The sequence below is a fragment of the Pseudopodoces humilis genome, chromosome 3, assembly GCF_049639895.1.
Source record: "Pseudopodoces humilis isolate 2021_Gansu_Grassland_sample_001 chromosome 3, ASM4963989v1, whole genome shotgun sequence".
NCBI lineage: Eukaryota > Metazoa > Chordata > Aves > Passeriformes > Paridae > Pseudopodoces > Pseudopodoces humilis.
Window position 1 is genome coordinate 36,798,180 of NC_142202.1, and position 16,572 is coordinate 36,814,751.

The following is a 16,572-nucleotide window of genomic DNA, read 5'->3' on the forward strand; positions in this document are numbered from 1 at the left end:
TTGCTTAGTACCTTTCTGAAATTTGGCTTTTCAGATCAAATGTCTTTAAGGTGAAAGCATGCCTCTGACTGAAATAATGTGTGAGGTTTCGGGAAAAATAATTTGTTTTGGGAAGTAATGTTCGACAATAAGTATGTTGTTTTTCAGGCTAAAAAGTACTTTATCATTGAAGATGTGATTTTTAAGTTTATCACAAGGGCTGCTTTGCTTTTGGTCCTTCCAGTAACATGCGCCCAAAATTAGCCAATTTTTAAGCATCAACTATTGTATGTATTTCCAGCATATTTCACAAATTCTTGTTAGATGTTGGTAGCAAAATTATCCAAAAATTTCACAGAGCATGCCTTCCCCTCAAAGGGACATCACCCATCATTCCTGAGATGTAGGACTGGAGCAAAATTCCCTTTACAAGTATTTTTTCAGGCTGTTTCTTCCAGCTGTCAGCAAATTTTTTAAAGGCTCTTAAGCTGTGTGCAACCCCTGCCTTCCCCCCACCAAAAAAAAAGAAGGAAAAGACCTCACTCCCTTACTCATGGATGGGCAGGGAGTTTGGAAAGGATCAGTAATGGGGAACAGGCAGGAGCAGAAGTAGGATGCAGAAGCAGGATGGAAGTGACACAGTTGTTGGGTCCTAAGGTGCTGAACTCTCCCTGCCATGGGCAGAATGTTGAACTTGAAATCAAAGTTTTTCATCTCGGTCACCTACCATCTCTAACAAGTTGACATGAGGATGCTTAAAAGTAATTAATTCTGAAAAATGCGATGGAATTTTAATGTCATCACACATGAACAATTTTTTTAGAAGACCAGAGTTAAATTTGGATATGGAACATTAAAGGCTACACTTCAGTAATTATAAAATGATTGATTTGAGATCTACAGTGTTAATTTACACTGGTGAGTTCTTTGTGCTTTTCTGTTTCAAGCACAGTAAAACCTTCAATATTTTTTTCAACAAGTGTTGAAGCACATGGTCAAATGAAAATTCATGGATTTTACATGAAAAAATGAAAATAGGCTTGTGTCAAACAACCATTTCTGTCTATTTCCTAAAAATGAGCAATCTAAGAAGCATATCATAATGTGCAATCCTAAAAATCTGGAAATAAGTGTGATAATTATTAGTTGCTTATTATTTTTTTATATTTCTTTTTGTACTCATATATAAAGGAATACAAAATTAATTCCTTGGTCTTACACTTAGTAGTGGGTGCTGTTGTATCTCCTTTTAAAGGAGGAGAAAAGGGAAAATAAGCTTTCATTACCCTTATGTCTGACTTAGAATCGTACTAAATGCTTAGTCACCAGTTTTTAGAACTTTTGTTTCAGTATTCCCATGGAAAAATGTGTCTTTGCAGTTGTCTCAAGAAAGGGTAGTGCCTCCTAGTTTAGAATAGTCCATGCTCTCAATTTTTACAGATTTCATTGATCAGGGTTAATCTTGAAGAGCATAGTAAGGATTTCAGAGGCATTCTGTTACAGTGATGGTTCAGTTTAGAATTGGAGTTGTAGAACGGCATTTTGTAGAGCATTCGTTTAAGACCTTGCCATAAATAGAGATTTAAGTGACTCATTAACTTTTCAAATTTGAATCTGAAATGTTATTATTTTTCTTGCAGACAGTCAGTGTTTATTATTTATTTTTATGTTAACAACTTTTTTTTTAACTGCTTCATAGATCTACTCTAAAATAATTACCTTTTCATATTATCTTTCGTATTTGCTTTGCTGTATCTTAGTGGCTTCTCTCTAATTGTTCAGATGCGATACTGTAATAAGCTTTCCCTATTAGTAGCAATGTGTTGCAATTCCTTTTTGGAGTTGATGCTGGATAATTTGATACCCATACTTAGTTCAACAATCATCAGTGTTTATACTTTTTTTTTGTAGGGTGGATTGTGTATTTGTCTTAATGTTTTATTAAATATCCTGTGTTCCTGAGATGACTTCACTGTCTGTAGAACAGATTGGTGGAAGGATTTGTGTGTGGCCTCTTGTAGACAAGTCAGCTAAGTTGATCAGAGCTTTGCTGAGCTTGCTTTTGGTCCACGCTAAAAGCACAGGATTAAAACTGTATCAGAACCTCTTTTGTGGTTTTGTGTGCATGTGTAACTTCTACAATTCTATGTTTCTCTCCATCCCTTGTTCTCACCTTATCTTCCTTGAATTTCAGCTGTTCTTCAGTTACAGGTCCTTTGATTTTAGTGCTCTGAGGTTTTTTTCATAATATTCTGTGGAATATTTTTCATCTCCCAGCACATTCTTTCTTGCCCCACCTTAGTTAAGTTCCCTTAATGTATCACATTCAAAAACAGTAGTTTCCAAGACAGAGTGCATTTTCTGCAGTGAGTTTCCAAGTGAGTGCATACTGTTGCAGTTAGCAACTGGAGCCACCTTGAGCTGAAGTTCAGAGGATGTTATGGCACAGATAGTTGAAGAATCTGGTCATACTGTCAGGCCTACAATCACTTTTCATTAAGGACATAGGAATTCTTGCAGACCTTCTCTTCCCTTAGCTGTCTGTACTATCCTAAGTGATTGTAACCAAAGGCAGCGACCATGAGAACAAGCTAGTAAAAGGTGAGTGAAAGATGTCAGGCTACCAGCTCAGAAGGACAGGGAGAGTGAGAAGGGCAAGGGGAATTAAATTTCCTGGTTAATAAGAATAAATAAAGGTGTGAAATTTTGTAAATACATGTAAACATGTATGTCTGTGTTGTTTAATTTTGATTGTTTTCTGAAGTGTCCTCAGCACTCTGAAGTGGAAAGATAACTACAAAAGTGGCATTACTATTTGAATTTTTAAAAGATATTATAGGAAGTAAATAGTGTTTTGGATGGTTCTGTTTTGTTCTCAAATCAATTGACTTTTCCTGGCTACCTCTCTTTTCTCTGAGTGAAACACTCAGCAATTATTTCTCCTCTGGGAGATGTTAATGGTGATTGCTCCAGGATAGCTTATCATGTTACATGATAGCTCACAGTGGTACGTCCCACACAAGAGTTGTGGTTCATCAGACTTTTTCCTAGTACCACAAAGATTTTTGCAGAGTATGTCATAAGCCATGTTAATCTGCAGGCCAGAAACTGGCTGTTGACATAAAGGGGTAGGAAACAAACCTTTACCTAAACTTGCCCATTGCTATATAGAAAATGATGTAGAAGAAATAGAGACTTGGAGTTGGAAACAGACATAATGGAAGCAGTAGGACAAAAATCCCAATTAAGATGGAGAGCAGTAAATTTCTGGAGAGCACTCTATAATGGTGCCTTCAAAAGCTGGAGACTGGGCATAGTGTCCTGTGAAAGCCATGTATTTCTAAAATTCAAGGGGCTGGTCATCTTAGACCACTGATTCACAAAGTCCTATTTAAAAAGCAAGCAAATGAGGAAGATTTTGTTTCTCTTCTTTAATTCCTCCTCTTCAGATGATTTTAATTTTAATTCTAATGAAAATGTTTTTATTATGACACAGGGTATCTTGTTACTTCCCAAAATACTTCTACAGAGTTGTGGTGTATCTAGTAAAGATTGTGATGGTATCCTTGTGTCCTGTTGATTTGGCATATAATTTCTTTGCATTTAAATCAAGAAAGGAATCCACTTGCCTACTCTGTGAAAATCTATATAGAGATAATTGAGCACTACTACTCAACCCCTTAAGATAATTTTGAAGTGTTTGCTAATTGTATTGATGTGTTTCCCATGGTTACTGCACTGCAGTATTATCGCTGAAAAAATGGAGGAATTTTCCTTCAAAATTGTTTGGGTCTCTTCTTTGCTTCTATGTAAAAAAGGAAGTGTTTTTTTCCAAACAGCAAGAAATTGGAGAAGCTTTGTCTAAAATTTGTCTGAATCAGACTCTTTTTGTCTAGATTCACATGTAATGCTGTCCTCTTAGCAGATATTTTTGGGTATTAGGTTTACTGAAAGAGACTTCTAGTGATCTCAGCATCTGTAGTTTAAAAACAAGATAAAAAACCATTGTTATTCTACAGACACAGATACTGAAGTTGCTTACCTTGATGAAAGAAGCACATTGCAAAATATCCAGAAGAGAAGCTGGATATCTTCATAGAAGACTATGAAGTAATGTGTGCCTATCTTTATTCATTCCTCCTTGTGTAACTGTTGGGAGGAGCTGGACTGCTTACTGAAATGATCACTGCAAGAATTTCAGAAATACTGTTTTCTGATCCCCCCTTTTTGTTGTGGTATTTTAGAGTGAAGTCGGTTCTAGGTTGCTGTGTTGGGGTATATGTTCCATTCCTCACTAGTCAGTGGTTTGCTGCATGATGCTTCGTGCTTCCCTTGCAAAGTGCTTTAAAAGGTGTTGCAGAAAAGGTCCATACTTGCTACAGCTCTGTTCAAAAGGACGCCTGAATTAGAGCTGTCTTGGTATTGTGAAGTGAAATTTGGTGGAGTATAGTGGTGCTTTGAAAAATCATATTAAAGAAAATCACAATATGACATCTATAGCAGACAAAAGAAGCATATTTTGACAGATCAATGGTTTTAATTAATTGGTTTTGATTATTTAAATGGTTTAATAAATAACATTAATGATGAACACTAGGGAATACTTTTGAAAATTGCAGGGGTTCATTTTTCAGTGCAATCGAAACTCTCACATATGCATTCAGATGTGTTTCAAGTGCTGCTTAGTATGTCTGATCAACAGATACTAGTTAACCAACATCTTAAGTGGGATAAATTTCTATGGCGGCAGTTTATTTAATACTTTGTTTCAGCAATGTCGTTTACAGGAAACATTTGTTTTGGTTTGAGCAACACGTTTCTGTCTGCTGTCAGAATCAATAGAATGCAAAATAAAGCCAAGTGATAGGTGGCAGCTGGAAAAGGTCATAAATTATCAACATTGTACCGTGGGTGAGTTTCTGACTGCAAATCATTAAGCATTTACCTCATTCAGATATGAGCATACCCTGATTGGGTACTTACCTTTGAGAACATACATACAGTTTTTAAAAACTGGGCTTTGATTATTGGTGAGTTTTTCATTATGGGAAATATTAAACAAATGCATCAAAGTTTTTGAGTTAGAAATCAGAACAGTAAAATATGTTGATAGCCCTTAATGCCTAACCTAATATTGATACTACTGTATGCAATACGATCATAGTGTATGTAGTGTGGAGGTGATGACAGCAGTAATATGCCTGTTGAAGTTATTCATTCAACTGTATAAGCATCCCTGTCCAACTTCACATTTAAGAAAACATTTCCTGTGGAGGTAAATTTCAGGTATTTTCTTTTTTTGACAGCTGTATGGAATGAACTTTCATATTTATCTTTAGGCAAGAGAAGTGGTAAAATTTTGTGCTTCATACACAAAAAAAAAAAAAAGCAGCAACTTTTTCTCTTAGAGCACTTTTCAAACCTCTTTTCTTTAGAATAGTCTTAAAAATACCATCTTGTAAAATAAAATAACTGTCTGGAATTCCTTGAAGCTCATGGTTTGGCTTCTGAAGTTCTTAAACAAATAGACTGTCAGAAACTGGTGTGGATTCATTTCCAGGATTAATGCTTCATTTGCAGTAGTTTCTTTGCAAGATCAATACTCTGAAATATCAGAAGATTAAAGATGTATCAGATACCAAAAACACCAAACATTGTTTTAATTACTCAAATAGAAGAAAGCTGGATAATTTTTACTTGCTTATGAAGAATGTTCTGCTTAAGCCAAAACAAATTCTTTACCAGTTCTTCTGGAAAGTCTGGAAGTATTTAAGTTTCTCTCCTCTGCTTATGAGACAATGGCTGTTAGTGAGCCAGTGCTACATGGGATAACACTCTTCATTTGTAACAACCTGTCATTCAGCTGGTCAGTAAGCTAATTAAGTGTGTCTGTTAATTGTTTCAGTAATGCAGTTTATTAAGTTTGAGGTTTCTTGCTCTGTTTGTTGTGCCTATAGGAAAAAAAAAAAAAGAAGCAACAGTCCAAGGTCTGTGCCTGTTGAATGGTTTGCAGAAAGTTAAACAGTGTATCCATTCACTTCTGCTATTGTGGTATGTGAAATGCAGTCTTTTGAGCTGAGTCCCAGTCATTAGCTATTAGCTCAGGCAAAGCACCTATCAATTTCAATCATACTTAATCATGTGACACTCCTTTATTTATGCCTGTATTGTGGTTTTTAACTAACAGCTTGTGACACGGATTTGTGGATGGGTCACGCAGGAGTGGGACTCCCAGGAAACCTTGTGGTCCCTTGGCCCGAATCCTCTGCGGTTGCCCTGAGGGTAATTGCCAGACTGGGCTCCCTACTGCACTTTACAGGGAGCTGAATAAATTTCCTTTACTGCCTTAGCAGATGAATTTCAGGGATATAATCCTTCCTTTTCCCTGGCATTGGAAAAGACATGAAGGGCTGGTGGCAATACACAGCTTAGCACTCTAGGGCTGTGGAGATGGGGCAGAGGCTGGAGTCCGGACAGAGTAACAAAGAGGTGATGTGGTTTGGGGTGGCTTTTGTGCACCAGCACAGGGTCAGCCAGAATTTCAGTCTACCAGTGGGAATATTCAGTACTTCCTTCAGTTATATAAAATATTGGCATAGGAGCCCAGGCACGCATGAGGAAAAATATGTGGATTTGAAACAATACTTTCAGTGTCTCTGAGCGCTTTACCCAGGAAGAACTTTGTTTTATAGCAGTACCATGTGTGCATCATACTGCTGCTACTGCAGAGCCTCTTTCAGCACAGTTGAGCTCTTTCATACCAAACCTTCCTGAATTCTTTGCCTTCTGAACCAGTAAGACTTATTTCCAAATCATTAGCTTGTGATAGAGATATCATTCATGAAAATCCGTACTCTTTTCCAGGAGCCCTCAGGAATACAGACTAGATTAGTTTAAAATACATGTAGATGATGGATAGAAAAGTGTAAACCTAAGCTTAAAGAATGGCATTATCTTCATGCATAGTCAAGCATGCCTGTGTTTAGCTTTCCTGCTTATTTTAGTCTTGTAAGTATGTGTTGGAGTTGTTACATGGTGAAACAAAGTAAAAAATAGTTACTAAATCCTCCAAGTGACTTCCAGTCACTTGTTAGTCAGAGACTGAAAAAGACTGTCTGAAGAACTAATGAGTTCTTCTAGGTAGTAGGAAGTGGGTTAAGACTTTTGAAGTGGAAAGGAATTACCTATAAATGTTTCTGAGACCTGTAGAAATAGAGCTTCAGTTCATATATGCTTGAGGTTGCTGAAAAGAGGGAGCATCTTATGAAAATGTAGCTGGCTAGGGAACAGTTTGTGCAGTGCCATGAGTGTTTGGAGTATACGAAGCACTACTAGATGTACCAGAGAAATCAGGGTTTAGTAGCCACAGAAGAACTCTGTTTCTGCTTGGATTAGGACTTTGCAGAGCACTCATGTTTTGTGATGCATAGCTCCAAAATTACACAGATCTTAAGGCAATAGGAGCCCCATGTGGGAGCTGCTTTTCGTTGTTGCCCAGTTTCTACAATGAACTGGATGTTAACCAAATTATCATTGATTCTTCAAGCTTTAATTCACCATAGAGGCACTGGGAGCAGCAGTTTTAATCATTGCCAGTTTTTACTGACAGGACTGCAAACCACACTTGCCAGATGACTCAGACTTTGGCATCCTTATTTTTGCTCATGATTTTTATATGGAAATTTGAAAAAGTTATGACCACAAAGATCATGATTTTCAGTAGTGTGCAAATGCTGTAGCACCACACCTAAACTATAAGCAGGCGCTAGTCCATCTTCCTCCTTCTCACCTCCTTTCTTTTTTCTCTTCTTTTTTAGCTAGTTACTATTAGATGACACCTTTTCTATTCTGGGGAAAAGGGAAAAAACGGTGGGGGCAGTTCATGGGGTTGGCTCTCATGTTAGTTGAATCTTGCCTCAACACACAGGAGCTCCTGGGATGTGTCCTTGAGGTTTTGACCTTGAAGAGAAACTGCTGGCTGTTAGGTAGTGTGCCTCACTGCCCAAATGCTCCATTTCTGAGATCATGACTGGAGATGCAACACCAGCCTTGATTCTTCCCATTTCTTTTTGCAGAGTGGAGGGTTGTAAAACAGAGGGAGAAGAGCTGGGTGCAAATGCTTTAGCTGGCTCTTGATAACAGCCTCAGTGTACAACTTTAGCAAGTGGTTTCTCTGTCTTTGAAGAAGCTCTGGGAAAGGGGTTGAGCATCTGCAAGTATAAAGCAAAACTTGGTAGCTGTGGTTATTAAGTAAAATGGTCCTTCCTGGAGCATGCCTGCCTGGGATGCAGGTTGAGAAGGCCAGCATTGAGTAAAGATGTAACATGAACTCTCTAAGGTTTTAGGGTAATCACGTAGAGGAGGTATTATGAGTACTCTTCAGTTGAGAGATTATTTTGAGCTTTTGGGATGTGCAGCATGATCTGTGTATTCTCTAGCTAGGGGCAGTTGGAAGAGCTTGTTTCAGTTCTGAAAACAGCAGAGCTGCTATGGCAGAGGAAGTTGTGCAGAATTCCCCATTTATGCATCTTGGTAGCATTTCTGAGGTACGGGGCTGGGAGTTGCTTATGGAAGCAGAACTCAGTGGACTCTGACTGATTAGGAATGGTCAGCCTTGTATTAATCCTTCCAGTGCCTAAGCCAGAGGGGAGTGCAAGACAGCTGAAATATCTACATTCACCTAGGGTAGGCTTGGGCCTGCATCTGAAAGGTGGGACTTGCTGAGATACTCCACTGTTTTAACACAGTCAAATAACCATCCAGGCAAGGATTATTTCTCATCTCTCGCAACAGGAAAATTTATCACCAGACCCACTCTAGACAGTAATGTGAAAATAGACTCCTAAAATTGCACAGTAACTGAGCAGACTGTTTGAACCTGTTTGGCCACTGTTCTTTTGCTGTTTATGTGTTATGCCAAGCTGAGGCTCAAAGCCCAGGTGGTGCTAACCTGTATATAGGTAGTGGGCAGAGGCACGCCATAGCCATGCCAAGTTGGTGTGGTGCTAAAAACTTGGACATGTGTGGCTGGCTGTCAGTGAGATGGAGGACACTTCAGAGTTCTCACACATCCCTTGACACAGGTCTAAACTTCACTTGATACAAGTGCTGAGCTGCAGTCTGATGTTTAAATAGTGAGCTGGTGGTGCTTTTAATTTGTTGAGATACTTCAGGATGTGTGGGGAGTATCTGTGAAAAAGGGACAGAGAAAATGGCTGGGATGATGCCTTGCTGCCCCCTCCCATGCAGAGGGGACCCTCTGATGAGTCAGAACCCTTGTGGAGTAGCTTGCTATCCTGTTAATAGTCATGCTGTAAAGCTACACAGGGTAACTGCTTCAGAAATATCATTGGCTCATGTATGATTAAGAGCACACAGGAAAAATTTTGGGAAAGCTGGAGGAAGCTGTCAGTGCGTGTGCATTCAGCATGCGTCTGCACTGCAGAGTGGCTGTGTTACCAGCTGAGAGCAACCACAAGGCCACAGCCTGTGGCATAGGGTGAGCCAGCTGTCTTGAGCTGAAAGCTCTGTGGCAGTGAACATTTGGGTCAGAGGTTTACACGCTGTCAGAAAGCAGAGTTAGATTAGGGGAAGTCTCTTCATTCCGTCCTGAGGATTCACACTTCAGCACATTTGAATTGTTTGCTGCACTGCCTATTTATATCACATTTGCTTTGAAAGTATTACTAAGTGCAGCTGTTGTGGACTTCTGTGCTTTGTGTGTTCCACTGTATACCTAATTGGCAGGTTTAGATGTTTGGGGGGTCGTTTTAATGTCTGCAGCTAAAATACATTTAAGCTCTCTTTACCATGCAAAATGCAAGAAAATTGGAAAATTCAAGAACATAACTACTATGTTGTAAGCTTCTAAATATTAATATTCTTATTATTATAAAGCATAATAAATATGTTATTGGTCATTGGGGAAATGAAAATGGACCTCAGAATTTATAAGGTATTTGAGATAATTCATATAGCTTTTGAAAAAGTGGACAAGCATGTTTTTATGAGAACTATAGCTTCCAACGGTGAGTTGCTACCTTAGAAATATACTCACTCATTCCTATGACATACTGTTTTCTTCTGTTTTTTCCTCCTTTTCAAGTTGACACGGGAAGCTAATAATGTCACTTAATTTGCTAATGTCTGTCTAGAGAGCCTCTGCAATGTGTGAGCACCATTTAAGTTCAGTTAAGAGCTCCATTGAATCTTCAGTGTTTCAGCAAGAGATTAACTCAAAATAACTGAAAAAGAACATTGTACTGGGAGTGTTGTACAGTATCACTAACCAGAGTATTCTTTACCTGACTATTTCAGTGTGGCAAAGCACTTCCTGGCCTTTCCAAGCAAGAAGACTGCTGTGGAACCGTGGGTACTTCCTGGGGTTTTAACAAATGCCAGAAATGTCCCAAGAAGCCATGTAAGTGCTATTTTATTGTTATTCTCGTGGTTTTTCCCCCTCAAGTAGTATTTTCTCTTTTTTCAGAGGGGAAAAAAACTAAAGGAACCTAGTAGAAAAAAATGTACTATGATTTGATTAGGGACAGGTTGTAGAAACTGGAATTCCCCTGCATGCCAGCAGTTACAATATGCAGGCACTTGGTGCAGCCAGCAAAGTTGACATCATTGGGTTTTTTCCCCTGCTTCTTCCTCCTTTGAGTCAGTGATGGACTGTTGCATTTACTCAGTGCAGGAAGAGTAATCACATTGAATCATCTTGCCTTTTCCAGCTGGACTTCTCTTTTTTTTCTTTTTTTTTTTTTTAAGTTTGCACAGAAATCTTAAATTATAGAGGCGCCAGTTTCTGCTTGGAGAGAATGCAGTGACCTCTCGGGACTGCAGATGAAATTTCAAGTTTGGAGCCAAGGTCTTCCAGGCTCTAAATTGTTGGTTGCTTTTTTTTCCTCTGCTTTTGAAATATCTTCCCCAACAATTAGACAAAGACTTTTCTTCACCAGTTTATTATGATTTTACATCATATTATAATAAGAAAAGAATTTTGAATTATTTGCATGATGGGTAAGGATAATCTCTTGAACTTTTTGTGAATTACATTATTGTTGCACGGGAATAGTAATACTTCTGTGTCATGTCATATTTTCGGCATTAAATGAAAGATGGGAAAAGATAATGTGATCTCTGTTTTGCAGATGGAGTGGACCTGCATTTACTGGGCTAAAAATAGGTCATTAAATTGCAGCCATTCTTACCCAGTTCTTCTAGAACCCTGTTATTCAGATAGCTGGAAATACATTCAGTATTTGATTTTTTTGGAAGCATATGTTTCTCTGTAAGTCTTAATATGGATGTAAATACACTTCCAATGGAAAATCTCCTATTTCTCCTATTTCTCTGACTCCTCCTTCCATAGGAGACTGATATAAATTTATGGTCTGATTTGCTAGTTTCTGAAACATTTGGTGCATTGGAGTATGCGTATCTTCTGATGTGCTTTAGAAAGAGAGCCTCCTTGGGTATCTGAAGGTCATAGTTAATAAGACTCAGGTATCTATTTTATTCCTGTAGCATGTACATACAGTTTCTAAAATGAGCATGCATGCCAACCATATAAAATTTAACAGACAAGTGCCAGATTCTGCACCTGGCCCTGGGCAACCCTGGATGTACCACACAGACTGCGGAGTTAGAGGCTGGAGAGCAGTGCCTGTTGGAAAGTTGAACCTGAGCCAGCAGTGCCCTGGCAGCCAGGAGGGCCAACCCTGTCCTGGGGGGCATCAGGCACAGCATGGCCAGCCAGGCAAGGGAGGGGATTGTCCTGCTCTGCTCTGAGCTGGGGCAGCCTCAGCTCCAGTGCTGGGGACAGTTCTGGGTGACACAATGTAAGACATGAAACTATTAGATAGTATCGAAAGGAGGGCCACGAGGATGGTGAAGGGACTTGAGGGGAAGCTGTATGAGGAGGAATGGCCGAGGTCACTTGGTCAGTTCAGCCTGGAGGAGACTGAGGACAGATCTCACTGCAGTGACAGCTTCCTTGTGAGGGGAAGAGGAGGGGCAGGCACTGATCTCTTCTCTCTGGTGCCCAGTGACAGGACCTGAGAGATTGGCCTGAAGTTGTGTCAGGGAAGGTTTAGGTTGGATATCAGGAAAAGGTTCTTAACCCCAAAGGGTGGTTGGGCACTGAAACAGGCTCCCCAGGGCAGTGGTCACAGCACCAGCCTGACAGAGTTTGAGAAGCATTCAGACAATGCAATTGAACTAGAACTGAAATCTAGTTCATCTGAATCATATTGACAAGTGAAATGTTGCTTATTTGGATGTAGGTATGAGAAAAATCACAAAAACCTGAAATGTGTTTCAACCAAAAATTTGTTGGAACTACTAATACAAATTTTTGGTGCCTGGTTTGAAGGGAAGCACACTTGTTAGTTCTTCATAGTTCAGGTAAAATACTGATTGTCTCAGCCTGGAATCCACAGTAGATGTCTGGATCAGGCAGCTGCTTAAAGGCACGGTATCCAGCACAGTGTTAAAAGCAAGCAAACAGGAAAACTGTGACAAACTTCTGATCCACAGATGATTCTTAAGTGGGTACAGAGAAGTGCTTTAACTCAACCTAAAAACCTCTCCTAAAGGAAAGTCCACCACTCTTTTTTCAAAGCATAAGAATAATTTGTTTAAATGTTAATGAGATGAGCAGTGTCCTTTTGCTATAAAAAATTTTAACGATTAGCATGCTTGCTCAAGATGGGACACTTCAGAGTTCCTTTATTTGCCAGAATAATTTCTAATCTACATTTTATACCTATGAGGAGATGCCCTAACCCATAAAATGTAGAAACAATTCTTGGAACAGATCTAGGAACCCAGTCTCTTTCCCAGAGTGCTTAATTACTTACAGTATGAGTCATGCTCACTCCTGCTTTCTGGCTCAATTTGGAATGGTTTTTTGAATGTAACTGTATAATTTCAGGAAGAGGCAGAGAATGGTGGCACTTGGAATAATCCTCTCCTTCTGATTAAAGCATTCCTGGAAAGTAAGGATTTCTGTCTCCTAGACATAATTGGACACATTTCTCATCTTTCTAGGTGTGAGTTCTCACTGTATCCTAGTGTTTTAAGATGGGAGGAGGAGAAGGCTGCACTATCTATTTTATCCAGATTAAAATACAGGGTCATTATATCAAGAGTGTGATTTGGTAGGTGTATGCTTCAAGAATATTCATTGAATCCGTCAAGATTCAATGGTTTAGTAGAAGTGTATCTATTTTCTCTAGGCTACATTTGATTTAGTAATGATTCTAAACATGATGCTATTTAATCATGCTGTGTCTTATGCAATTCTGCATGGATGCAAATGGTGAATTTTTAGATTTTTTTGAGAATTGAAGGTGATACGTTTAATGTTTTGCAGGTGTTTAAGTGATCTTACAAAATCTTAAAATGTTAGAGATGTTCAGTTTGCACTTAGGCACAAAACTTGAAACCCCAAAATATGTTCTGAATCTGGATCTAAGTATCTTTTGGACATAGGTGTCAAACTAAGCCTCATGACAGTATAGCAGTGTTATGGTTCTGTACAGTAAACAATTTCCAAAGATAAATGTAAATTTGTTAGAAGATTCAATGGAAGTCTAGAGTAGGTGCTGAGGGATTCATTGAGGTGATGAGGACCTCAATTTTTATTTTTATTATCAATTTTTATTTTTGCAAATAAATAAATAAATGAGAATGCTTCAGTGGAAAAAAGAATATGTATATATTTTTATATACATAAATTTATATGATATAGGATGGAAAAACTTGGGAGTCAAGTAAATAATTAGTAAGTTATCAGTTAAGTGACATCTATGCTTGTGTTTCTGACCTGTTCTGATATTTCACGAAGTTTGTGTTACCTTTTTTATTGTAAATGTTATGGAAGCAAACAGACTTCCTTTTGTTTTTATGGTTTTATGCCTCCTAAACTTCATTTAAACTGGATATGTTTTTATAATAATATGTAATCAGGTTGTGATCTTCCGCATAACCCACTTCAGCAAAATATTTAAGCATATACTTTAGTGTCACTAGCAGGCACTTCTCTCTTCAATCAGCTACCTAAGGACATGCATAAGTTTGCATATGTCTCGTTCCCATGGTCTTACAGAGGGTTCTGTCATCTCTGTAAAGACCTGAGTCATTGGGTAACAGCCACTGCTCAGTCAGGGCTTCTGTCCTGTTGCAAATGTAAATGCCTTGGCCTGAGACAGCTGCCATGTCTGTAAATTTATGGGTTGTTCAGTATTGCTGAAATCCAAAAGAAGTTTTGGAATAGGTCTCCATTTTTAAGGGCTTCTAACAGAAGACAACTTATAAGAGGAAGATTGTTTCTGTGTTACGTGGGGATGTTGTGATTGGTCAGGCTTCTTGGTAACTTAGTAATTACGAACAGGTTTTTAGGTGAGTAAAAGGAAAGTAATGTCAGACTCCAGCTCCCACATGGATCACTAGCCATCACTGAACAAGCTTCTTCTCTACTGAGACTTGCTTACGTTTCTGCTCTTTGTTGAAAGGAAGAAAACAGCTGCTGGTAAGCTGTCAATTTCCAGTTCATTGTGGGAGTAGGAGGATGAGGAGGAGGGAGAGGTTAAAATCTCTGACCTCAGTCCACTACTGCCCTTTCTAGAGCAGCTGAGTCACCCTGGGAGAGAAAATGTGATGCAGCACTGGAAAGTGGAAAGGACCTGGCATAGATTATGGGCTGGTCTCCATCTACAACTGGAAGCTGTTTTCATTCAGCAGGCTGCACTGCAGGGTACCATTCCTGCCTACAGAAAGTTACAGAGCCTCTCCTGGTTTTAGTGTGAATTAAATCAGGTCTGTTACGGCCTGTTCACAGATCAGTCAGGACATTTTGAGTAAGAGTTTTATTCTGCCCACATGAGTACTAGGAGTTTCATTGACACTTTTGGGGGATCAGAAGTAGACTAATGCATTGTACTTTTGGAATTCTCCTTTACATTTCAACTGGTTTTAATATTAACATTAGGAAAAGACTGAAAAATCTGCCTTGGAAACTTAATGTGTAACTGCCACTTTAATAGAGAGACAAAATTTTCAAGTTGTAGTTGGTGTTAAAATGATTGTTGTCAGTGTAAAAATGAAAAAGTATGTGTTCAGAACTGTAATAACATAGCTGTATTTTTACTGTGTGTGTTTCACTGTTTTGCACTTCATGCAATAATCTAAGGAGGATTTCACTGTTTTATTTAAGCAATTATTTTAAATAATTCACTGAAATTTGAAATAAAAGTATCTCACTCCAAAGCCTGCTACTCAAGATCATCACTTAAAATTTTCCAAATAATAGGGAAAGCTTTAGAACTAGTTAAAACAATTTCCTTTTATATATATATATATTTCCATCTTTACAGCCAACCAGGTGCCAGGTCTAAAGTAAGCTGCAGGGGCAAATGTGTGATTCAGACATTATGTGAAGGGAGGCTACTCAATAGCATTGTGTTATTCAGGTCTTCTATGTTATTTGACAGTTTATGCACAGTAAAGATGGAAACTAATGAATCTGGTAGGTTTGGAGGTTTGTCTGTTGAACATTTGGAATACTTTTGAAATGAAACAAAAGATCTGACAAAATGTAAGGTATCTCTGTTGTAACATTCAAATTATGGGAAACTCTCTTGACTCTTATTAAAAGCATTTATGTGATCATAGAGCCAAAAGTTTAGTGCTATATGCTTAACAAAGTACTGGGCTTTGCCAAGAAGTTAGCTTTTAAAGCATAACCAAACAAAGAAGTTACTGCTCTCATTTATGATGTTTAAGAATCAGTAAACAGTTTTCTGTAATCTGAAAAGCAGTCTTAAGTGGAGAAAAGACACAATAAATAGAAATAAAAAGCTGGTTAACTGAAAACAAAACTTTCTAGTTTGGCAAAATTGAATTCAGTATTTATTTTGCAGTGTTGTCACATCTTTGACTGTTTACACAGATCAGCCAATAAGTGGAGTTTAGTATTCTAAAATTCATCAGCTCTTTTAGGTAAATCCTAAATGCTTCCATAATGAATCTTCAACTTTATATTTTCCAAATGTGGTATTTGTAAGTGGTTTGCAAAAGTAATTATTTTAATATTTCAGAACAAATAGGAGGAAAAATATCCCAATTTCAAAGATTTGTTTTGTTTTTAACACAAATTTGACTGGACAACTGAAGACTTAAGTGGTACACATGTTGAAAAAATAGAATTAAGGTTACCTGTACAATCTTTAATTTTCTTTGTCTTTTTTGCTTAACCATTTATCACAAAACCTTACAATTTTTAAATATAGTTATATAGTAATTTAGCTATCAGGCTCTGCAAGCATATAAATTACCAGTATTTAACTGATGTATTTTTTTTTTCAGCTTACCATGGATACGGTCCTATGATGGAATGCCCACAAGGCTACAAGAGAATCAATGCTACATTTTGTCAAGGTATGATAGGACCCAAACTGATTGTGTTTCTTTTTAGTACTGGCTTTCTGTGACAGCTTTTTTGATACTGATGATTTAGATGAATTAATCCAGTCCATTGATTTATATTTGGGAACAAATGTTGAGTATACTTTTGACTCTTTCCAAATATTG

General features: G+C 38.1%; 1 protein-coding gene across 10 annotated transcripts in view; it reads left to right on the forward strand.

Annotated features, from left to right (window-relative positions):
- LTBP1 (latent transforming growth factor beta binding protein 1) overlaps positions 1 to 16,572 on the forward strand; it is a 184,242-nt gene that overhangs the window by 85,423 nt on the left and 82,247 nt on the right. For all 10 annotated transcript variants that reach the window (XM_088052416.1, XM_088052414.1, XM_005526906.3 and 7 more), the window contains 2 exons: positions 10,297 to 10,399; positions 16,348 to 16,419. In XM_088052416.1, coding sequence (XP_087908542.1) covers positions 10,297 to 10,399; positions 16,348 to 16,419 — 175 coding nt within the window. The remainder of the gene's footprint in view (positions 1 to 10,296; positions 10,400 to 16,347; positions 16,420 to 16,572) is intronic.